Source organism: Anastrepha ludens, chromosome 6, assembly GCF_028408465.1.
Source record: "Anastrepha ludens isolate Willacy chromosome 6, idAnaLude1.1, whole genome shotgun sequence".
NCBI classification, from domain to species: Eukaryota; Metazoa; Arthropoda; class Insecta; order Diptera; family Tephritidae; genus Anastrepha; species Anastrepha ludens.
Window position 1 is genome coordinate 112,797,437 of NC_071502.1, and position 17,968 is coordinate 112,815,404.

At 34.7% G+C, this 17,968-nt stretch overlaps 2 protein-coding genes across 4 annotated transcripts in view; one reads left to right on the forward strand and one right to left on the reverse strand.

The window, feature by feature from the left end:
- Window positions 1–17,968, reverse strand: part of LOC128868841 (clavesin-2) — a 65,644-nt gene that overhangs the window by 18,500 nt on the left and 29,176 nt on the right. The window lies entirely within an intron of this gene.
- On the forward strand, window positions 1,650–10,396 carry LOC128867241 (uncharacterized). The gene is made up of 7 exons (XM_054108343.1): window positions 1,650–2,081; window positions 2,311–2,683; window positions 2,758–3,011; window positions 5,384–5,441; window positions 7,757–8,268; window positions 8,371–8,743; window positions 9,951–10,396. The coding sequence occupies exons 1-7, from the start codon at window positions 1,780–1,782 to the stop codon at window positions 10,218–10,220; spliced, it is 2,142 nt and encodes a 713-aa protein (XP_053964318.1). The 5' UTR covers window positions 1,650–1,779; the 3' UTR covers window positions 10,221–10,396.

The window sequence follows — 17,968 nt, forward strand, 5'->3', positions numbered from 1 at the left end:
AATAAAGATTTCCATAGCTCAATACCATTTTTGTTTATTTATGTAATAAAAAAAGTTATTCAAGAACTTTTATTATGTAGCTTATTATAAAAATCAGTGGGATTTTTCAGCAACTTCAAACTTGCACCTCATTATACTAAAATTTAATAAGCTATAAAACTGTATATCAAAAAATCTTGCTAAAAGTTCTAATTAAAACCCGTTGAATTGGAATAAAAAGTTGAGCAATTTTGCTAATTTTTATATAAAATGACATTTATGTATATGGTTTTATTAGAGATGAGTGCCAAAACAAATAAATTCCATCGGAGTCGATTTGCAGCTTTTGACTTTATCTGCGGCCAAGTGAGCTAGTGTCGATGTCGTAAATTCATCATACAGGCTTCGTCTACATGTTCCTTTCGACCGTCCTCTTCGGCGAGAGCCTTGCGGATTCCAGTCTAGGGATATTCTGCTGATGCCAGTCGCAGGTTTAAGAATTGTATGGCCGTTAGAGCAGTAATTTTTTACATATTTCAATATAACTCGAAAAGATAATGGAATCCCTCTATGAAACTTTCAGGGACTACCAAACATAGTCTGAGCTATTAATGAGAAAATAAGATAAAATTCCGAGCGGAGGAGTTTTTCACAAATGACAAAAAAAAAACAAATTTTCTAGAAATGTTGAACAAAGCATGTTTTTGTAAAAGTACAATATATTTTAGCCTAATAAAAAAAGAAAAAGAAATAAATAATAAGATATAAACAAATTTAAATTTATTTTTAAAATTTATAAAGAGCCGAAGATATTTGACAATAAAAAACTTTAATTCATTTTTTTCAGTTTACTTCTTTTATACTCAAACTTACAAATAAACCAAAGCCAATAAACTAGCCAAATAGAAGACCATGACAAAAATTCGTGAGCAAAACAATTTTTTGTTAAAGTATATTTTCTAATAAAAAAAATTCAAAAACAAAAATGGAAAAATTAAAAAAAAAAAATTTAACTTTTCTTTTAATTTTAAAGAATTGAAAAAAAATAAAAAAATAAAATAATTTAAAAATAAAAAATTTTAAATAAAAAAAAGCCTTTAAATAATACAAATAAAAAAAAAATATTAAAAATGTTACAAAGAACCGAAGAGAATTGCCTATAAAAACCTCTATACCATACTTTTTCCATAGCTCTCAAAGTTATTTATCCAATTTTTTTATTTTACTCCAGCTTACAAATAGAAGACCATGACCAAAATTCATGGCTCACTTGACATGGAATCGCTCATATGTAGATTTCCCTTTCCAAGAACCTACTTTCAGAGTCTGTAAATGCATGAGAAATTTAGATGATTTAAGAAATCATCTCACGGCTGTTCCCTCACAGTAGCATAGTGTTGACTAACTTCCGCCTATGCTCAATCCACTTCCATTAGAGGAAAGCACTGCATTACAAAAACATTGCCCCTCCAAAGCATCAACAAAAACGCACCTAAACGCAAATGTTTACCTATATAATTGGATTTAAATTGCGTAAAATTGCTGGAATAGCACATACTTAGAAACATGTAAATGTTTTTTGCCCATTTAGTAACAATTAAAAAAATTATCATATCTTTTTATATAAATCAGAATTATTATTATAAAACGTTCCGATTCAGTTCATGGGCTAAAGCAATGAACCGCTTCGCTTGTTCATAAACCAATCAGTTGTATTTAAATCTTTATAGTGGGCAGTTCATACTGGCATCTTACTTATAAATACGCATACGCCCAGACTAAACACACGTCCAAACAAATATGGCCGCCATACGACCCTTGAGCGCAGAAATGCAAAAAGTTGCCATCGAACAGCTAAACGAGGTGCCCGAACGTGTGCCACAGGACATAGCGGCGTTACGCGAATGGATACGAAAACAACCACATATGCGCGCACGCACCGACGATCAATTTTTGGTGAGCTTTCTGCGTGGTTGCAAATACAGTCTGGAGAAGGTCAAGTCAAAGATAGATCATTTCTATACGATACGCACCATGTTGCCCGAGATGTTCGCGAATAACACAATAGATGATCCCAAGAATTTGCTGATCGTACGATCGGGGTAAGTTGTTTATGTCAGATTGGTTAAGATCGACGACGCAAAGCACAAAGAAAGCTAGTAAAAGTAACACAGCTGCTATTAGGATTTTTATAAAATATACATGTATATATGATTTTTATAAAAGCACCACAGTTGTCTCATATCGAACCCTGTTGGATGCTCTGAAGTGCCGATAAGGCGAGATCGAAAATTTAAAATCTTTGCCTCAATTTTTGCATTTCTTTTTCAGCGGCATCGTAGCGCTACCGAAAACGCTAGGAATCGGCGGTCCAGCCATTGGCTTCTCACGCTATAAAATATTAGATGATTTGGGAATTACCGTTAAGGATTTCTGCCGTTACACAGCTCTGGTGACGGACAAGAGTATCGTCGATACAGACGCTTTCGTAATAGGCGGTTATATGGAAATCGTTGATGTTGATAAAGTCGGCTTGGGTGCGATGTCGAAACTTGATCCGATCTCTGCCAAACAATTCACCACCTACTGTGTCAAAGGTTCAGCTATTCGTATCAAAGGTGTACATATTATAAATGTACCCAAAGATGGTTTAAGCGCTCTGAAAATCATACGAAACCTCTTCCCAGCTCACGTCAAAGAAAGGGTACGTTATTGGTGGAAAAAAATTATAAAAAATTAGTATTCTTACTGTAAATTTTCCCACTTTTCAATTTCAAGTATTTCATACACAGTACTATGGAGGATTTGTACAAGCATGTGCCCAAGGAATATCTACCAATCGAATATGGTGGCACCAATGGTTCACTGGCAGAACTGCCGGTGAAACATGAGAAGGAATTGAAGGCTTTTAATAGCTATTTTGAAGAAAATGACAAATATGGTGTAGATGAGAATTTGAGGCAGGGGCAAAAGGCCGACATGAATTCGATATTTGGACTCGAAGGCAGCTTCCGAAAACTGGAATATGATTAGTGATGTTGAGTAAAAAATAAAGTGATTTTTGATGAATTGTAAGAATGCCATTTGTACTTTCTACATGAATCATTCAAACAAAATAAAGTAGGGCCATTTGTCTCACAGACATTAATTACTGCAAATTGAAGTTAGGGCGTAATTTTGCTAACTATCAATGCTGAACTACATAGTATATCGAAGCAAAATTTTTCCAAGAGATGGCGCTGTAAGTTATTGGTATTTATTTTTCTTTTTTTGGGATTACAATATTTTAAATGCAGTGCAAGATACAGTGCGTTAAAGAACTATAGCACATTGACTTATTGACAAGTTTTGAGAATTTCGAGTATGCAGTTTTATAGCTCATTGAATTTTGGAATAACAATGTGCAAATCGCGTTGGTTTCCGACCATGTTTTAATGACGCCGTTGGCAGTTTTCCTGCACATATCAAAAACTACGAGTATTCATTGGAGAAATCTTGTGCACCAATAAAAACAAGAACTTTTTCGATTTTTTAGCCACTTTAAATTACACCTTTTACTAAAATACCAGTTCAATGGACTATAAAACTGCATAGATGAAATTTTTCTGAAGATTCTGATTTTTTTTTTTTTCAGTTTTATAGACTATTAAATTTTAGAATAACAAGTGGAAGTTGATGCGGCTCAAATTTCTTTTTGATTTTTGGCAATTTTTTTTAGCTGAGTATTTTCACTCATATGAAAGACATGTGCTTTATACGGAAGAAAATTGTCAACATCGTATACAAAAAAAAAAATTGTGAATCAACGCAACGACTTCTAACTAACACTTTACTATACTAGCAATGGTTTGGCTATGCACTGCATACTTTGGAGTTTGATTACAAAATTGATTTTTAATTATTGAATTTTTTAAATTTTGCAAGTTTCAAGTGGTCCAAAAATCGCATTGACTTTTGACAAATTTTCTTGAAAATACTTGTTACTTTGACAATTCGCATTATTTTGATATTTTGACTGGCTTTAGGCTTGAAGAAGATTTTGAAGTAGCGACAGTTTTGTTTAAAAAAATCTAATTTTCGGACAAGATCGCCTTTTAATATGGCAGCTACGTTGAAAAGCAAAGTTGTCGTATTTGATGGTCATAAAGTCCACGCATAGACTAAGCGAAGCTAATGCGCCCTCCTAAAAGTGCCACTTTTTGATCTAGCTTTTTCAACAGGGGCATTGATGACTCAATTTTATATAAAATGGAGCCAGCAGCAATGCTATAGCAGGTTAGATGCAGAGCGCTACAAAGACCAGGGCGCTATAAAGCGCAAAAGTATGACTATTTTTGCCAGAGTATTGAAGAATTTGATACGAGTAATTATTTCTGGTTACGGCGAGATGGCGCTACGTGCCATACAAGTCGTCCCACTATCGATCTTTTACGCATTAAGCAGTGATTTGACAACAGTCATCATCATCATCCATCAGCATTATAGCCAGGCGAGAGGTATAGCTTACTCAACGATCCTATTCCATTTTACTCGATCAAGAGCTGCTGTTTTCCAGTTTATTACTTTAAGTTTTTTAGGTTTTCGGTGATGTTTTTTAGCCATGTCAGCTTAGGTCTGGATTTGGCCCCAATAGACTTTTCTTTATCGGTGGCAATAAAGATCTATGTTATACTGATAATCCAAAAACGATTCAGTGGCCAAAAGCATCGGAACTGTAATGCAGTTGTGTTAACAGGCTGGGCTAATGCGGAAACAGCCGAGGCAGCCAGTTGAATGAAGTTATCAGGCATCTACTGCAGATCAGTGCAATTTGCAAAATATGTAGGAATATTTTATTTTTATTTTTTATTTATTTGTTTTAATAATCTACAACAGTACAAAATACCTTAGAGACTAAACAAAAATGCAGAGAAAAACAAGCCAAATTGACAACTAAAATGTTAGCAATCAATACATATCCAATATTAAGCAACTAAATTTATCGTTTTTATAAAGGGAGATCTAGATGAAACGAAATCGAGCATAATAAATTCACGAAGTGCGCCAGCAAATTTTGTCTTAAAGTTTGCCCCATAAAAAGGGGGGTGAAGACTTCATTGCGCAGCATTAAAACTCGAGTAGATCTGGACAGTCGTCGATGCAATTAACAACATTGAAAATAAACGAAAGTGAAAGGGGGCAATCCTCTCATTTCTAGAGATTCTAAATTAATTAGCTCTACCCGCCATTTATAGAATAAATGAAATTACATATAATAATTTTTTTTTTTTCATAAGGAATTTTCTAGAAACAAATTATTTGCATCAAATGCTACATTTTAGTGCAAGATTTTTGATTTTTTGTTAAGGAGTCTCCGAAATAGGCTTTATAAAGCGCATTGATTTCAAATCGTACGATTTTTCAGTACTCGACTGTATATTCCACAATTAGTCAGAATGTTTACTCTTTCGCATAAAGTGCAAGTAATTTTTATAGCACTTTTGAAAAGAAACCAGCCCACGCTTAAAAAATATATTCTTATATTTATTATGTACAAACAAATAATACGTAAATTGAAAATAACGAAATATCCCAATACCTGATTGCTTTATAAATGCAGCTACCATTCATGGATTATCGCTAATACTTAATAAGAAAGAGTATGGGAGTGTGTGTGTATGTACGTGTATGCTATGTATGTGCAGTAGTAGATATGGGCGGATATATTGCCAAAGGTCATTATGGATGAAACCGTTAACGCTACCATACAAGCGAATATATAAAATATAATTTATAAAAACAAGAAGAAAAAATTAAAAAAAAAAGAAAAAAAAAATAAAAAAAGAAAAAAGCACATAAAAAGATGCGCAGAGTGGAAGACCGCATACTCATCTTACATATGAACAGCGCGTGAAAGACTTGCCAAAAAAAAGTTATTAAAACACATATATGCATGCACATATGTATGTAAAAACTAAAACTAGCTAATATACTGATGAAAGAAGGGAATAGTCAATACGCACATACATATCTACACTTGTGTTCAAAATAATAGGAGTGCGACGAACTACTAAGTTTTAATTATTTTTTTTTTTAGTTTACAAAAAAATAGTACATTTTACAACAAAAACCATATAACTCAAAGCACCAAATTTTGTACAAAATGCATAAAAAACGAAAAAAAATACATCAAAATTTCCAACTTTTTAACAGAGTTTTTCGACCAATTCTGGGTACGCAGTTTTATAATCCACTACATTTTAGAATAGCAAAACGCAAGTTCAAGCTGTTCAAATTCTCTTTGATTTTTCTCATTTTTTTTCGCTTAGGTGTTGCGCATTTCGTTCCATATGAAGGACATGTGTTTTATATGGAAGAAAATTGTCAACATCGCATGCGAAAAAAAATTCTGAAAAATCAATGCGATTTTTGAGACTTCAAATTCACAATTCACTACATATACTAAAATTGAATAGGTCATAAAACTGCATACTTACAAGTTTTCAAAAGATTCTGATTAAAATATTTAAATTTTTTTTTTGGTTTGTTAACTTTTGAATGGGAAGAATGACCAAGTATTAACTTTTTGTAAAATTTATTTGTTTTAGTTTTTTTTTTTTTTTTGTAAACGTATAGTTCTTTTTCCCCAAAACCCATATAACTCAAACCACTAAACTATGTACAAAACTGGCAAAAATTTAACAAATTAAAAAAAAGTTACGCCAAAAATTTAACAAATTAAAAAAAAAACAAGTTACACCAAAAATTTAACAAATTAAAACAAAAATTACATAAAAATTCCCTACTTTTTAACCGAATATATAGACAAATTATGGGTATGCAGTTTTATAGCGAATCAAGCGGTTCAAAATTCTCCTTGTTTCATCCACTTTTTTCCACTGAGGTGTTGCGCATTTTCTCCATATGAAAAACTTCCAAACATGTACTTTATATGGAAGAAAATTGTTTACATCGCATGCAAAAAAAAAAACAAATTTTTTAAATCAAAGCAATTTTTCAGCGCCTTCAAAATACATTTTACTTTAATAAAATTGAATTCGCTCTAAAACTACTTTTAAGCTTTCTAAAGATTCTGATTAAAAAATTTAAATTTTTTTTTATTTGTTTAGTTTTTGTGAATTTTGTGCAACGTTTGGAGCTTTAAAAAAATAAAGAACGTAAGATTTTTAGATAAAAACTTGTTAATTCGTTACACTCCTATTATTTTGAGCACGGGTATGCATGCTTACAAACGAATTGGCAAAAAGTAGATAGACGCGTGCTTTCACGCTAACCGGTTAGTTACGTATGTAGACATTTATTTTGTGAACGCATGTATGTTTTTGTGAAGCAGCAGCGAAATATTTAAGCTACATTTATTATAATTTTTGGTAAGTTTTATGACACTGAAAAGCAACAGTAAAGCAAGCGAAACAGCAGCAATAAAAACCAGAAGAGTCAAATAATAAAAATCAACGCTTCAATGAAAGTGTTACAATTATGACAGAATTCCCCGAGCGTCTAAGAGATAATCAACTGTAGTTATAGAAAATTTCTGCACATAAATGATTTAATGAACATTTTTACTCCACTTAAAATTCATACCTATTGCACATATGAACATGTATGCACCAAAAAAAAAAAACCGCTTTATGCGCATGCGCGCGCATAAAAACCCTACAGCCAATGCCTTCAAATGGTCAAAAGCTTGCAAATTGCAGCACGGTCAACACTCACTCAACGGCGGCGTCTACGTACACGGTATATATCCATAGTGAATCAGTGAGTAAGCGCATAGACGCGGTCTCAGTGCACAGAAAAAAAGGTATTTTCACATAAACAGACACGCCAAATAAATAGCAGCTCACCAGTGTCGAACGATTTCAGTTGCATCGTAGACAGCCAACGACACAACGCAAACAATATTAGAAAAAAAGGCAGACTAACGAAATCAAATTCACAAGCCATACATACATTTACTTACACACTCGCGCTAACTAAGAAAGAAATGGTGATTCTACGCCCACTACCTGACGATTTGGCAAAGAAAGCCGCCGAGGAGTTGAATGAGAAGAGCGTCGACAATGAATACTACGTGAATACGTTGCGCGAGTGGATCGAGAAGCAGCCTTATTTGCGCGCGCGCACCGACGATCAATTCCTGATCGCATTCCTGCGTGGTTCCAAGTTTAGTTTGGAGAAAGCGAAACAGAAATTAGAGAATTTCTATATACTACGCGCCGCTATGCCAGAAATCTTCCGCAATCGAAGTTTGAGTGAATCCAAATATGAGGCGATCGTCAAGTCGGGGTGAGTGTGGGGATAGAAGGACGGTGTATAGAAAAGATTGTGACCAAAACTAAATCAAAGTAATATTTATAAAAATAAATATTATTTGTTGGTTTTTCACAGTGCTGCTGCTTTTCTGCCTGAACCTGTGAGTGAGGGTGGGCCGCTGGTGGTGTTGCTGCGTCCAAGCGAATTCAATATGGAGCAGCATACGATCAATGATGTGCTGAGAGTCGGTTCAATGATGATCGATATTCTAATGCAGGAGAACGATCGCGTCTTTATCGCTGGCTATACATTCATTATTGATCTGGGTAATATTTCAAAGGCTGTGCTGTTGAATTTCGAGCCGGAGTTCATACGCAAACTGACTATACTAGTCAATAAAGCTGCGCCCACGCGCATGAAGGGCTTCCATTTTATCAATGTGTTGCCGATCTTTGAGAAACTATTCGGCATGGTGAAGAGTGTGATTAGTGCAAAATTGAAGGAGCGGGTGAGTTCAGTGAAAATTTTTGTAATGAAAATGAGATACCGGGAACTCTAGCTATTTGCAGGATTATTAGTTAGGGTTTGTTTGATTGAAAGTAAAATCTAAAAATTCAATATTACCGTAGTAAAAATACTTCAATCCAAATGCACCACTAAATACAATTTTTTTTTTTTTTTGACAAAAAAATTAAATAGGAAAATCTGCAGTTCTAAAATCTGGCCTCAAACTCAAACAAAGTATAACCCCCATAGTCTATTAATCCTCATTTCTAATACAATACTCGTAAAAACTATACGAATTCATTTTTTTTTAATTTTTACGAAGCTGCGAACCGTGAATATTAGTAGGAATCCATATTTTCCAAAAATTCAAGAAACCAAATGCCCTTTCAGGCATTAATTTCTTAGGGAGATATTCTTCAGAGGTATCTCTCCTCTTAGAAAAACGTGGAGTTACCACTGGAAAATGTGTTGTTACACCAATTTTCCAACGGTTACGTATACTCACAAGTCCCTTCAGTGGGAGTTGTAAGACTGATGAAGAAGAGCTGGTGTCCATTCAGCACTTCCTCTGCTGATATATACAGAGGTTACCATTGAAGCACCTGAAACATTTGCAGCCACGCTTTTTCACTCGCGAGACATAGAAACCCGTAGTAAATGTGTTAGATCTACACAAGAAACAACGGCAGTGCCTTTTACTTGCACTCACAGAGTGCATTTATGCTAGGAAATTTTGTCCGAGCTCTCTTGACCTAAGCTACAGTTGTTATAAAAGCCACAGTACGGTTTAAAAGGGATCCCATAGTGTAAGGAAGATCTTCCAGTGGCATCACAAAGGACCTACAACAGCTCTAAGTGTGTCAGACCTACTTACACCTACCTACCTACAGAAATGATCAGAGCGAGTTTCTTTTTTGTTTGTCTCCAAACTCAAGTACTTTATATAGAAATAACACGAAAAATGTAAAATTCTACCTTTTCGAAGGTCGGAATAGATAATTCTACTCTGGCGTTTTCAGAAGCCATTGTCTAAGCGTACTTCGCTATTTATATTATTGATTCATCTACCAACCAGAGCCACTGTAATCCCAAACAGGCTTATGAAAACAACAAAATAAACGAGCATTTGAAGTCTATATGAAATTGCCCAAATTTTATTTAAAAAAAAAACTTTATTTTACTTGTAAATGTTTTTTTCCTTCGCCCAGTTCTATGTGCATGGCAACAACTTGGAGGAACTCTACAAATACGTACCCAAACATGTGCTGCCGAAGGAATATGGCGGTGATTGTGATATAGAAAGTCTACAGGCAGAGTGGTGGCAAAAATTGAATGATTACAAGAAATTCTTCGAAGAGGAGGAACAATACGGCATTGCTGAAGGCTACGAACGACTCAAGCAAGTGAAGGAACTTATCGCAGATACCAGCGTCTTACAGGGCACAGATGGCTCTTTTCGGCAATTGGAGTTCGACTAAAGCGACGTACAACGTACAGTTAGTCTAGTAATTATCAGCAACCAAAGCAATTAGCCCAATATTTTCTAATTTTTTATACTATCTACTTAATATGGTACTTATTTAAAATGATATTCATACTTATTTGGCTGGCAGTTTACCTGAGAAGCATAATCAAAAACATTAAATATTAAAAACAAAAAAAAAATAAATAAATAAAAGATTATCTTATGCCGACTATTTTTTATTACATCAATTGTATTTATTTCGCAATAAAGCCACTTATACATATGCATCGTACCTCACAGAAACATAACAACAAATATAAAAAAGCGTGCACGCTAATAACTTTTAGTCATTTTTCAGCCGTTGTCAGTCGATGCGATACATTAATACAATTATGATTTTTTTTAATATCATTTGTTTTTGTGTAACTGAACAGTACTGCATGTAGGTTTAGTGTTAATCGCGCATTGAAGTGGACAATCAAATATACCATACATACTTACAGTATGTGTCGTTGAAAATCGGACAATAATTTTTTTGCAACATGCGAAATGCTTTAGAAGTTACTACTTTTCGTAAAAACATATTTTTTATATAAGTATAAATTTTTCATTTATTTTAATCAATTATTAGCTTAAAATTAAAATGCTAAAGTAATGGGGTCTCTTAGCTTTGGCATGATATGAATTATAGTAAAACAAATTCAAAATTATTCATCAAAAAATCAAAAATTGTAATGCAATTTTTTAGAATATGCCGACTTTGTAACTCCTTTAACGCCTTTGGCCACATATTCGGGCATCTAGTTTTTATAATAATGGTAACCCTAGAAAAGGCGGCCGCTGTAGTCCAATGGGTTGGTGGTGCGTGACTACCATTCTGAACTCAGAGAGAACGTAGGTACGAATCTCGGTGAAACACCAAAATGAAGAAAAACATTTTTCTAATAGCGGTCGCCCCACGGCAGGCAATGGCAAACCTCAAAGTGCATCTCTGCCATGAAAAAGCTCCTCATAAAAAATATCTGCCGTTCGGAGTCGGCTTGAAACTGTAGGTCCCTCCATTTGTGAAACAACATCAAGACGCACGACACAAGTAGGAGGAGGAGCTCGGCCAAACATCCAAAAAGGGTGTACGCGCCAATTATATAGCTTTTATAACAATAGTAGCCCCTGAACAGTAATCCTCTCATAAAATTTACGAATTCATCTTAACCAAAGCAAACTTGTTGCTCTGAACGTGGTGCTGAGCCTTTAATAACTGTTCAAAGAATTTCGAAATTTATTGAGCTTTTTTCAAATCAAATAATTAGAAAAGAAATGTAAAAATTTAAAATTATAAACTTAAGACGCTTTATTTATTAGATTAATTAGATATAAAATAGAGCAGTCATGAAATTTACGAGGTTTACATTTAACGTAACTTGCTAGGACTAATAATAGACATATATAGCCTGTGTCAGAAGAAAAGAACCGATATTTTTCTTGTAACTTCAAGATATATTTCGTTCTGCTTTTTGCTGCGTAATAGTCCCACTCAAGGGCTACGACGCCAGTGCTAACTCAGGTTAGTGTCGTTCGAAACTTTCCCGTAAACGCAACCAAACAAAAATTACTGAGTAGTACTCGAAGCGTTTCGCAGCAGTATTTTTATGCACGCATTCGAAAGGGCCGAAATTGTATTATGCCGCGGCTACAAAAGTGATTAAAAAATCAAAAAAGTTAGTTGTGATGTGGAATCAGCGGTATAAGGTGTACAAAAATGTTGATGACTTTTCCGAGCGCGGCTTGAAGCGAGTGACGACAAAAAAGCAGGATAAAGTGATCGTCCAACTTTTTAAGCGGCGCCCTTCTTTGCGACTACACCAAACACGCCCAATTCTTGCTAAAAAGGAAATAGATGTGAGTATCAACACCATCGAACGACGGCTGTAGGAGGCGAACATATCCTACCGTCCCACATCATCAAAACCACTGCTCTCAGAAAAACACATTGAGAAACAAGAAAACAAGGAAATGGCGTCACAGTATTGGACTGGCCTTCCCAGTCCCCAGACGTCAACCCCATTGAAAATGTGTGGGGAACTATGAAAACGCATCTTGCCGCAAGGCCAGTCCATGATTTAAAGTAACTCGTGCGTCAAGTTCGCAAAATCTGGTCTTCTTTGTCGACGAGCTACGCAGAAAAGTTGGTTCGAAGCATGCCGAGAAGATGCCAGGCTAGTCGACAACGATGGAGACTACACGGCTTATTGAGTAATTGCGACTCGTAGTTTTGTACATACTTTCTTGTAAAAAAAAATTTAAATATATATCTTTTATACTTCATGAATAATCGCGGTTCCTTTTTTCTGACACAGACTGTATATTATTATTGGCTATCTACAGTAAAAAATATATAAAATTTATGTAGACGAAAATGCACAAGGCTGGCAGCTGAAAAACTGCATAAATGAGATTTAAAAAAAGAAATCTTAGAAAATTTATTTTTGTAAATTTTGATTTAATTTTCCGATTTTTTTTTTTTAAGTCGCATACCCACATAATTTATGGTATTATTATTAGAATATGAAACCAACAACCATGTAATAAATTAATAAAAAATCTAAGCAACCAGCTGTACGATTTTCAGTGGCACTCACTGTATACACTTTGCTAGACAGTGCCCACACTAATTACCTCACGCTTAATTTATGGCTTGGCTGAGTTTTTAAGCTCAACATTAAAGAGTGAAGTTTCGATTACGAAATCATAATGTACTCGTAATCAGTATTGAGTATTTTTAACCTACATAGTTTTGTATGGGAAATGCTTTTTTGGTGAAAAATCACTAATGTTCAAGTATACTCATTGCGGGCAGCAGAAAATAATTGCAGCTTTATAATTTAATATAAAAGCGGCAATAAAAAATAAATTAACCAAAATACAAGCTAATAAGAAATGCATAACAAATAAGGAATGCATATAAAATTTGTATTTATTGAACTTTGAATATCCCAAGTACAACTTTTATAGCCGCCAGCCAAATAGACTGTTTGGCAAGCCAGCTAGTGAAGTGTTTATTGACGTGCATTACTGCTATACTCAGACTCTGGGTATCACTAATATCACCGGATCACTTCAAAGTTAGAATGGTGTTAGAAAGTGCGTATCAACGAGGCTCCATTTGAGAATTGGCCAAAGCGCCAAAGATTTGTGGGCAAACAGAACAAACGGGCGAGATCTCACTATAATTGGAACTAAAAGATAAGAACTAAAGATGCAGAAAGTTACCTTGCTCGATGGGTTCATGCATGACTACCATTCGGTGCATCATGAAATAGAGTTCACTGAAGCATAAAACATTAGATAATGGAACAAGTTTCTTATAAAAACCAATTGTCGTTCAAAGGCGGATAAGAGCAGCTCTAGCGGACAAAAGTAATCACAATAAAAATGCACTAATGTCTACTTCCCAGGTTCTCTCCGCAGAAGTTATCAGAAAAAAAGGAAAGATGGAATCAGTGCACCACCACTCCCCCACCATCCTCATCAGCCAGAGCAAAAATAATGTTTTCCAGTCAGCAGCCAACAGTATTTGCTTTGTATACAAGGAAACCTTGCCACCAACTTGCAAGCCGATTGCCCGTTCAGTGACAAAGTGATATCAACGAAGCAATGCCTAGGGTATGCCATTGCGGTAACTAATATCGAAAATTCCAGTTTTGTGTCAAACAACCACTGCAAAAAACACCTGAAATACTGAAACAATAACACCAAGCAGCGTTTGAAATTGCTTTCGGTTTTTTTATTTAATTTGCTTCGGCTTTACTTTGGCTACGAAAATTGCAGCTGCCACAGCGAAAGCAAAGCTCCAATACCAAAATAAACCGAAGCCGTGCTGTCGCTTTGAAAGAGAAGCCTTACAATGCATTTGCCCCATATTTATCATTGAAGTCCAGCACAGATACGATCTTAGATTATTACTATACGACAGCTATGGCTATTGCTTCCGTATTTACTGTCATTTTGCTGCTGTCGTAACTGCTATTGTCTTGCTTTTCTGTTACAAGATGACCACAGATGTTGATTAGGTCGAGCAGATAGTAAACGTAGTTAAAAACCTGCAAAGTTCCAAGTAATGGACGTATTTCTTTTTTTTTTTCAGTTGAGCTGTGCTGTCGCTCTTCCACAGCTAAAAACACAGCATATTCAAACGGGTAAAAATTTTAAACTGTGCTGTGACTGAGCTGCTTGAAAGAGCGCCTCTGCACAGCTAAACGAATAACTTATTTGTGCTGTGCTGTTGAACCGTGCGCAGCATAGCAAAAGAAATGGTGCTCAGAAAAGTGATTGCTTTCGCAGCACGGCCACAGCATATTTTTTAGTGCCGCTACCATTTTGCTGGCAGTTTTTCAAACGCTACTGACACCAAGACGCTGAAAGTCATTCCATTTGTTGTTGAAGCAGACTAAACATTCCCCATGCATACACGGGAATGCTGCTGAAGTAACAATCCTTGGTCGGATATAAATCAGGGTCGTTCGGATTACGTATAACCGACTGTCGTGGGAACGGAAAGTCATTCCTCGAAAGTTATGCTTGAAAACCATCCTACCTTCATCTATGAGACACCGCTAATTGCAGCCTTGAGAAGACGACTTATCATCTAAACTTTCTAAAGGGTTTCAGCCGTACTACTGGTGTTTAATAAAATATTTTGCAGCTTATTTCAGCACATTTTATTATTTTTTATTGAAAAAAATAAAATTGTTTTGAATTTTTCGTGTGGGAATGCAAACCTGAAAAGATATTTTTTTTTTTACAAAATGCATTACGACTAAATTCCAAATACAATGTTTAAAACACAAAGCGTTAGAAGAAAAAGTATTTTTGTTTGTCAAGATTTAAGAAGCAATCACCTTATAAAGTGATGGCAGTATGCGAAAAGAACAAATTACATTAGAAAATTAGAAAAGGTTGTTCAATTAATAATGCCATAATCGGTAGAACAACATACGAATTGATGCTTTTACAATAATCATGCAAATTTATGTAATGAAATCATCACTTGTTGACTTCATTAAATTTGAATTTTATTAACGAATTTTTTCAGCTAGTAGACAATGAGGAGTGCAAATTAAGAAAACCAACATCGGAGTATTCAAAAGCTAAATATTAATTTACAATAACAATTTTTACAATTACAATAAAATCAGAAGTGATTAAGGAACGAAATCGAGCACAAGATACGGCGAAAACAAACATTACTTTTTAAAATTATAAGAATTTCTAGTGTGACTCTAAACATATTGGTCCACCGAAATCCACAATCATTGCGGGTTCTATTCAATTTGTGCAATAATTAATCAAATATCAGCCAAGCTCCTCATAGAAAATGGAATTCACTATCTGCAAAACACCAAAATATAGAAATTTTCACTCAACATTTGGGCTATCGTATGTTTTTTTCTGCACTAGTTGGCTGCGCCACATTATGACTCGATACTTGTGACCGATTTTTTGATTGAAGATGGCATTTAACTATCAACTACTCCCGGTGGAGGTGTGGCCAACATCAAATTTTTAATCGGCTCTCAGCGATTTGCTGACGCAACAGGAGATGGGACAGCGATTTTTCTACAACAGAGGTCAACAAAAAGTGAAATTGTGTTGTAATACCTATACGAAAAATTCCAAGCAGCTACAGCCATGTTATTTCGTTGCCGTCTGAAAAATGTCTGATTGGAAGACTGATTGTATTCAACTAACCTCACTTTACACATTTTTTTTTTTTTCATTTCATTCACCCCTCTCTATTTCAGATCCCCTATAACGTTAACGAAAAGTAAAGAAATTGTGAAAGTAACGAAAGTTGCTCTCACAAGTTTGCTTCGGATGGCTAAACCTTGTAAGCTATCATCCTAGTCAAACACTACCCCCTAATTAAACTAATTTGCATCACGAAATTTGTTTCTTTTGACGTGATAACGTCTTATAATTCGATTTAACAGGCTGCACGCACGAAAAAATGTGTCGTTACCTTGCTCATTGCCGTTACCTTGCTCATTGCCGTTACCTTGCTCATTGCATTGAATGAACTGCAAGCGAAAGCGCGGAACGAACGACAAAGCAAACAAAGCAAACGAAAGGCGACGTTCGACATCTTGCTCTCTCCTATTTAAGTGAGCGTATATATGTATGTATATGCGCATATGTACATATATAAATTCACGTATTTGTATTTGCATATGCCTTCTTATTGATTATTATTAATTTGATTCACTTGAAGAACTTAAAATAAAACTAAGTTTGTTAATAATACCTGTTGTTTTAATGTTATTATTATTATATATGAAGGAAAAAATGTATGGTAATATTTACCATATACCTTATAAGATATGTTGTATACTAATATATGTATATAAACATGCATATACATGTACAATTTCGCGCAATTTTCAAAAAGAACAAATCTATATGTAAAGATGCATACAAGTCATATGGACATATCAAATATACGAATCTATGTATTCCGTACGCAAGCAAATGTAAGCTAATGTGCTTGAACTGCAAGCGAGAGCGCGGAACGAACGACAAAGAGCACAATCGGCCCCCGCGTTCGGCAACGTTCGACATCTGGCTCTGTCCTACTTGAGTGAGCATATATATGTATGTATATGCGCATTTGTATATAAATTCACATACAGGTATCCCTCGTATAACGCGATAGTTACGTTCCAGAAGAATTGCGCGTTATGTAATTCCGCGTTATCTAAAACATAGTTTTCATATAAATTTGGGGGTTATGTTCCAATAGGTTTTTTTTTAAATAAAATACATACAAAATAACTGATGCACATATATTTCAACTCAATACTAAAGTTCAGACTTTCTTATACAATTAAAAACACAAAACAAAAAATTTAAAAACAAACTAAAACAAATTAAAGGTTTATTAAAAACTTTATTGTTATTCTTCAAACTTCATATGGTAATTAATCTGTTTCACGGTCTTCAAAGATCTTTGCACGTGGGCGTTTTGGGGGAGCAATAGCTTCATCAGAAGATATTTCTTCAACATAGTTTTCGCTATTGGATAAGAAACTAGTTGTGGGACCTTGTGGTTCTTCTACTGGTTTTATAATTGCAAAATCTGTTATCAGTTTTTGGTGGGTGGTTTTTTTAAGCTCCTTTTCAATTTCGTAATAAGGTGCTACATTAATATCTATTCTATCTATCTAAGGCAAAAAAGGGTAATTCCCGGTTTACATTAAAAATACATTACATATTATAAATATGTGGTACGCAAATTAGTGTTACCAGATTTTATAATTATGTATTTTCCCCTTCGCGGTATATAAGCCTAAATTTCGCGTTGTACTGAAACCTAATTTTTCCAAATCGCGTTATATCGAAACCGCGTTGTATAAGACCGCGTTATACAAGGGATACCTGTACTTGTATTTGCATATGCCTTCTTGCTGTGTTCCATGGAAATGAACCATTTCTTTGTTGAGAATAGGACGATGATAGAAAAAGTAAGAAATGAAAGGGAGTGTTTCGAGTGTAAAGTGTCTTGAAAAAGGCAAATCGATGATGGTGCCTCTTAGTGTTGTTGACTTATTAACGTCTGATGCACAATCGAAATTGAAGATATCTTTCATGAATTTGATAAATGTTTCGTCATTTTCCACGTTTGTGTAAATGTAACTTGACCTATTCCATTGCAATTCCATTTACCTCCTCCTCTATATCCATACAAAATATCTATCAGACAAATAA

What these genes read in the sequence shown, in the direction of transcription:
- LOC128867241 (XM_054108343.1), top strand. Translation starts at nt 1,780, where the DNA reads ATGGCCGCCATACGACCCTTGAGCGCAGAAATGCAAAAAGTTGCCATC. An exon ending in GAGGCGATCGTCAAGTCGGG is followed by an intron (nt 8,269 to 8,370) that starts GTGAGTGTGGGG and finishes GGTTTTTCACAG; the next exon opens with TGCTGCTGCTTTTCTGCCTG. An exon ending in GTGCAAAATTGAAGGAGCGG is followed by an intron (nt 8,744 to 9,950) that starts GTGAGTTCAGTG and finishes TCCTTCGCCCAG; the next exon opens with TTCTATGTGCATGGCAACAA.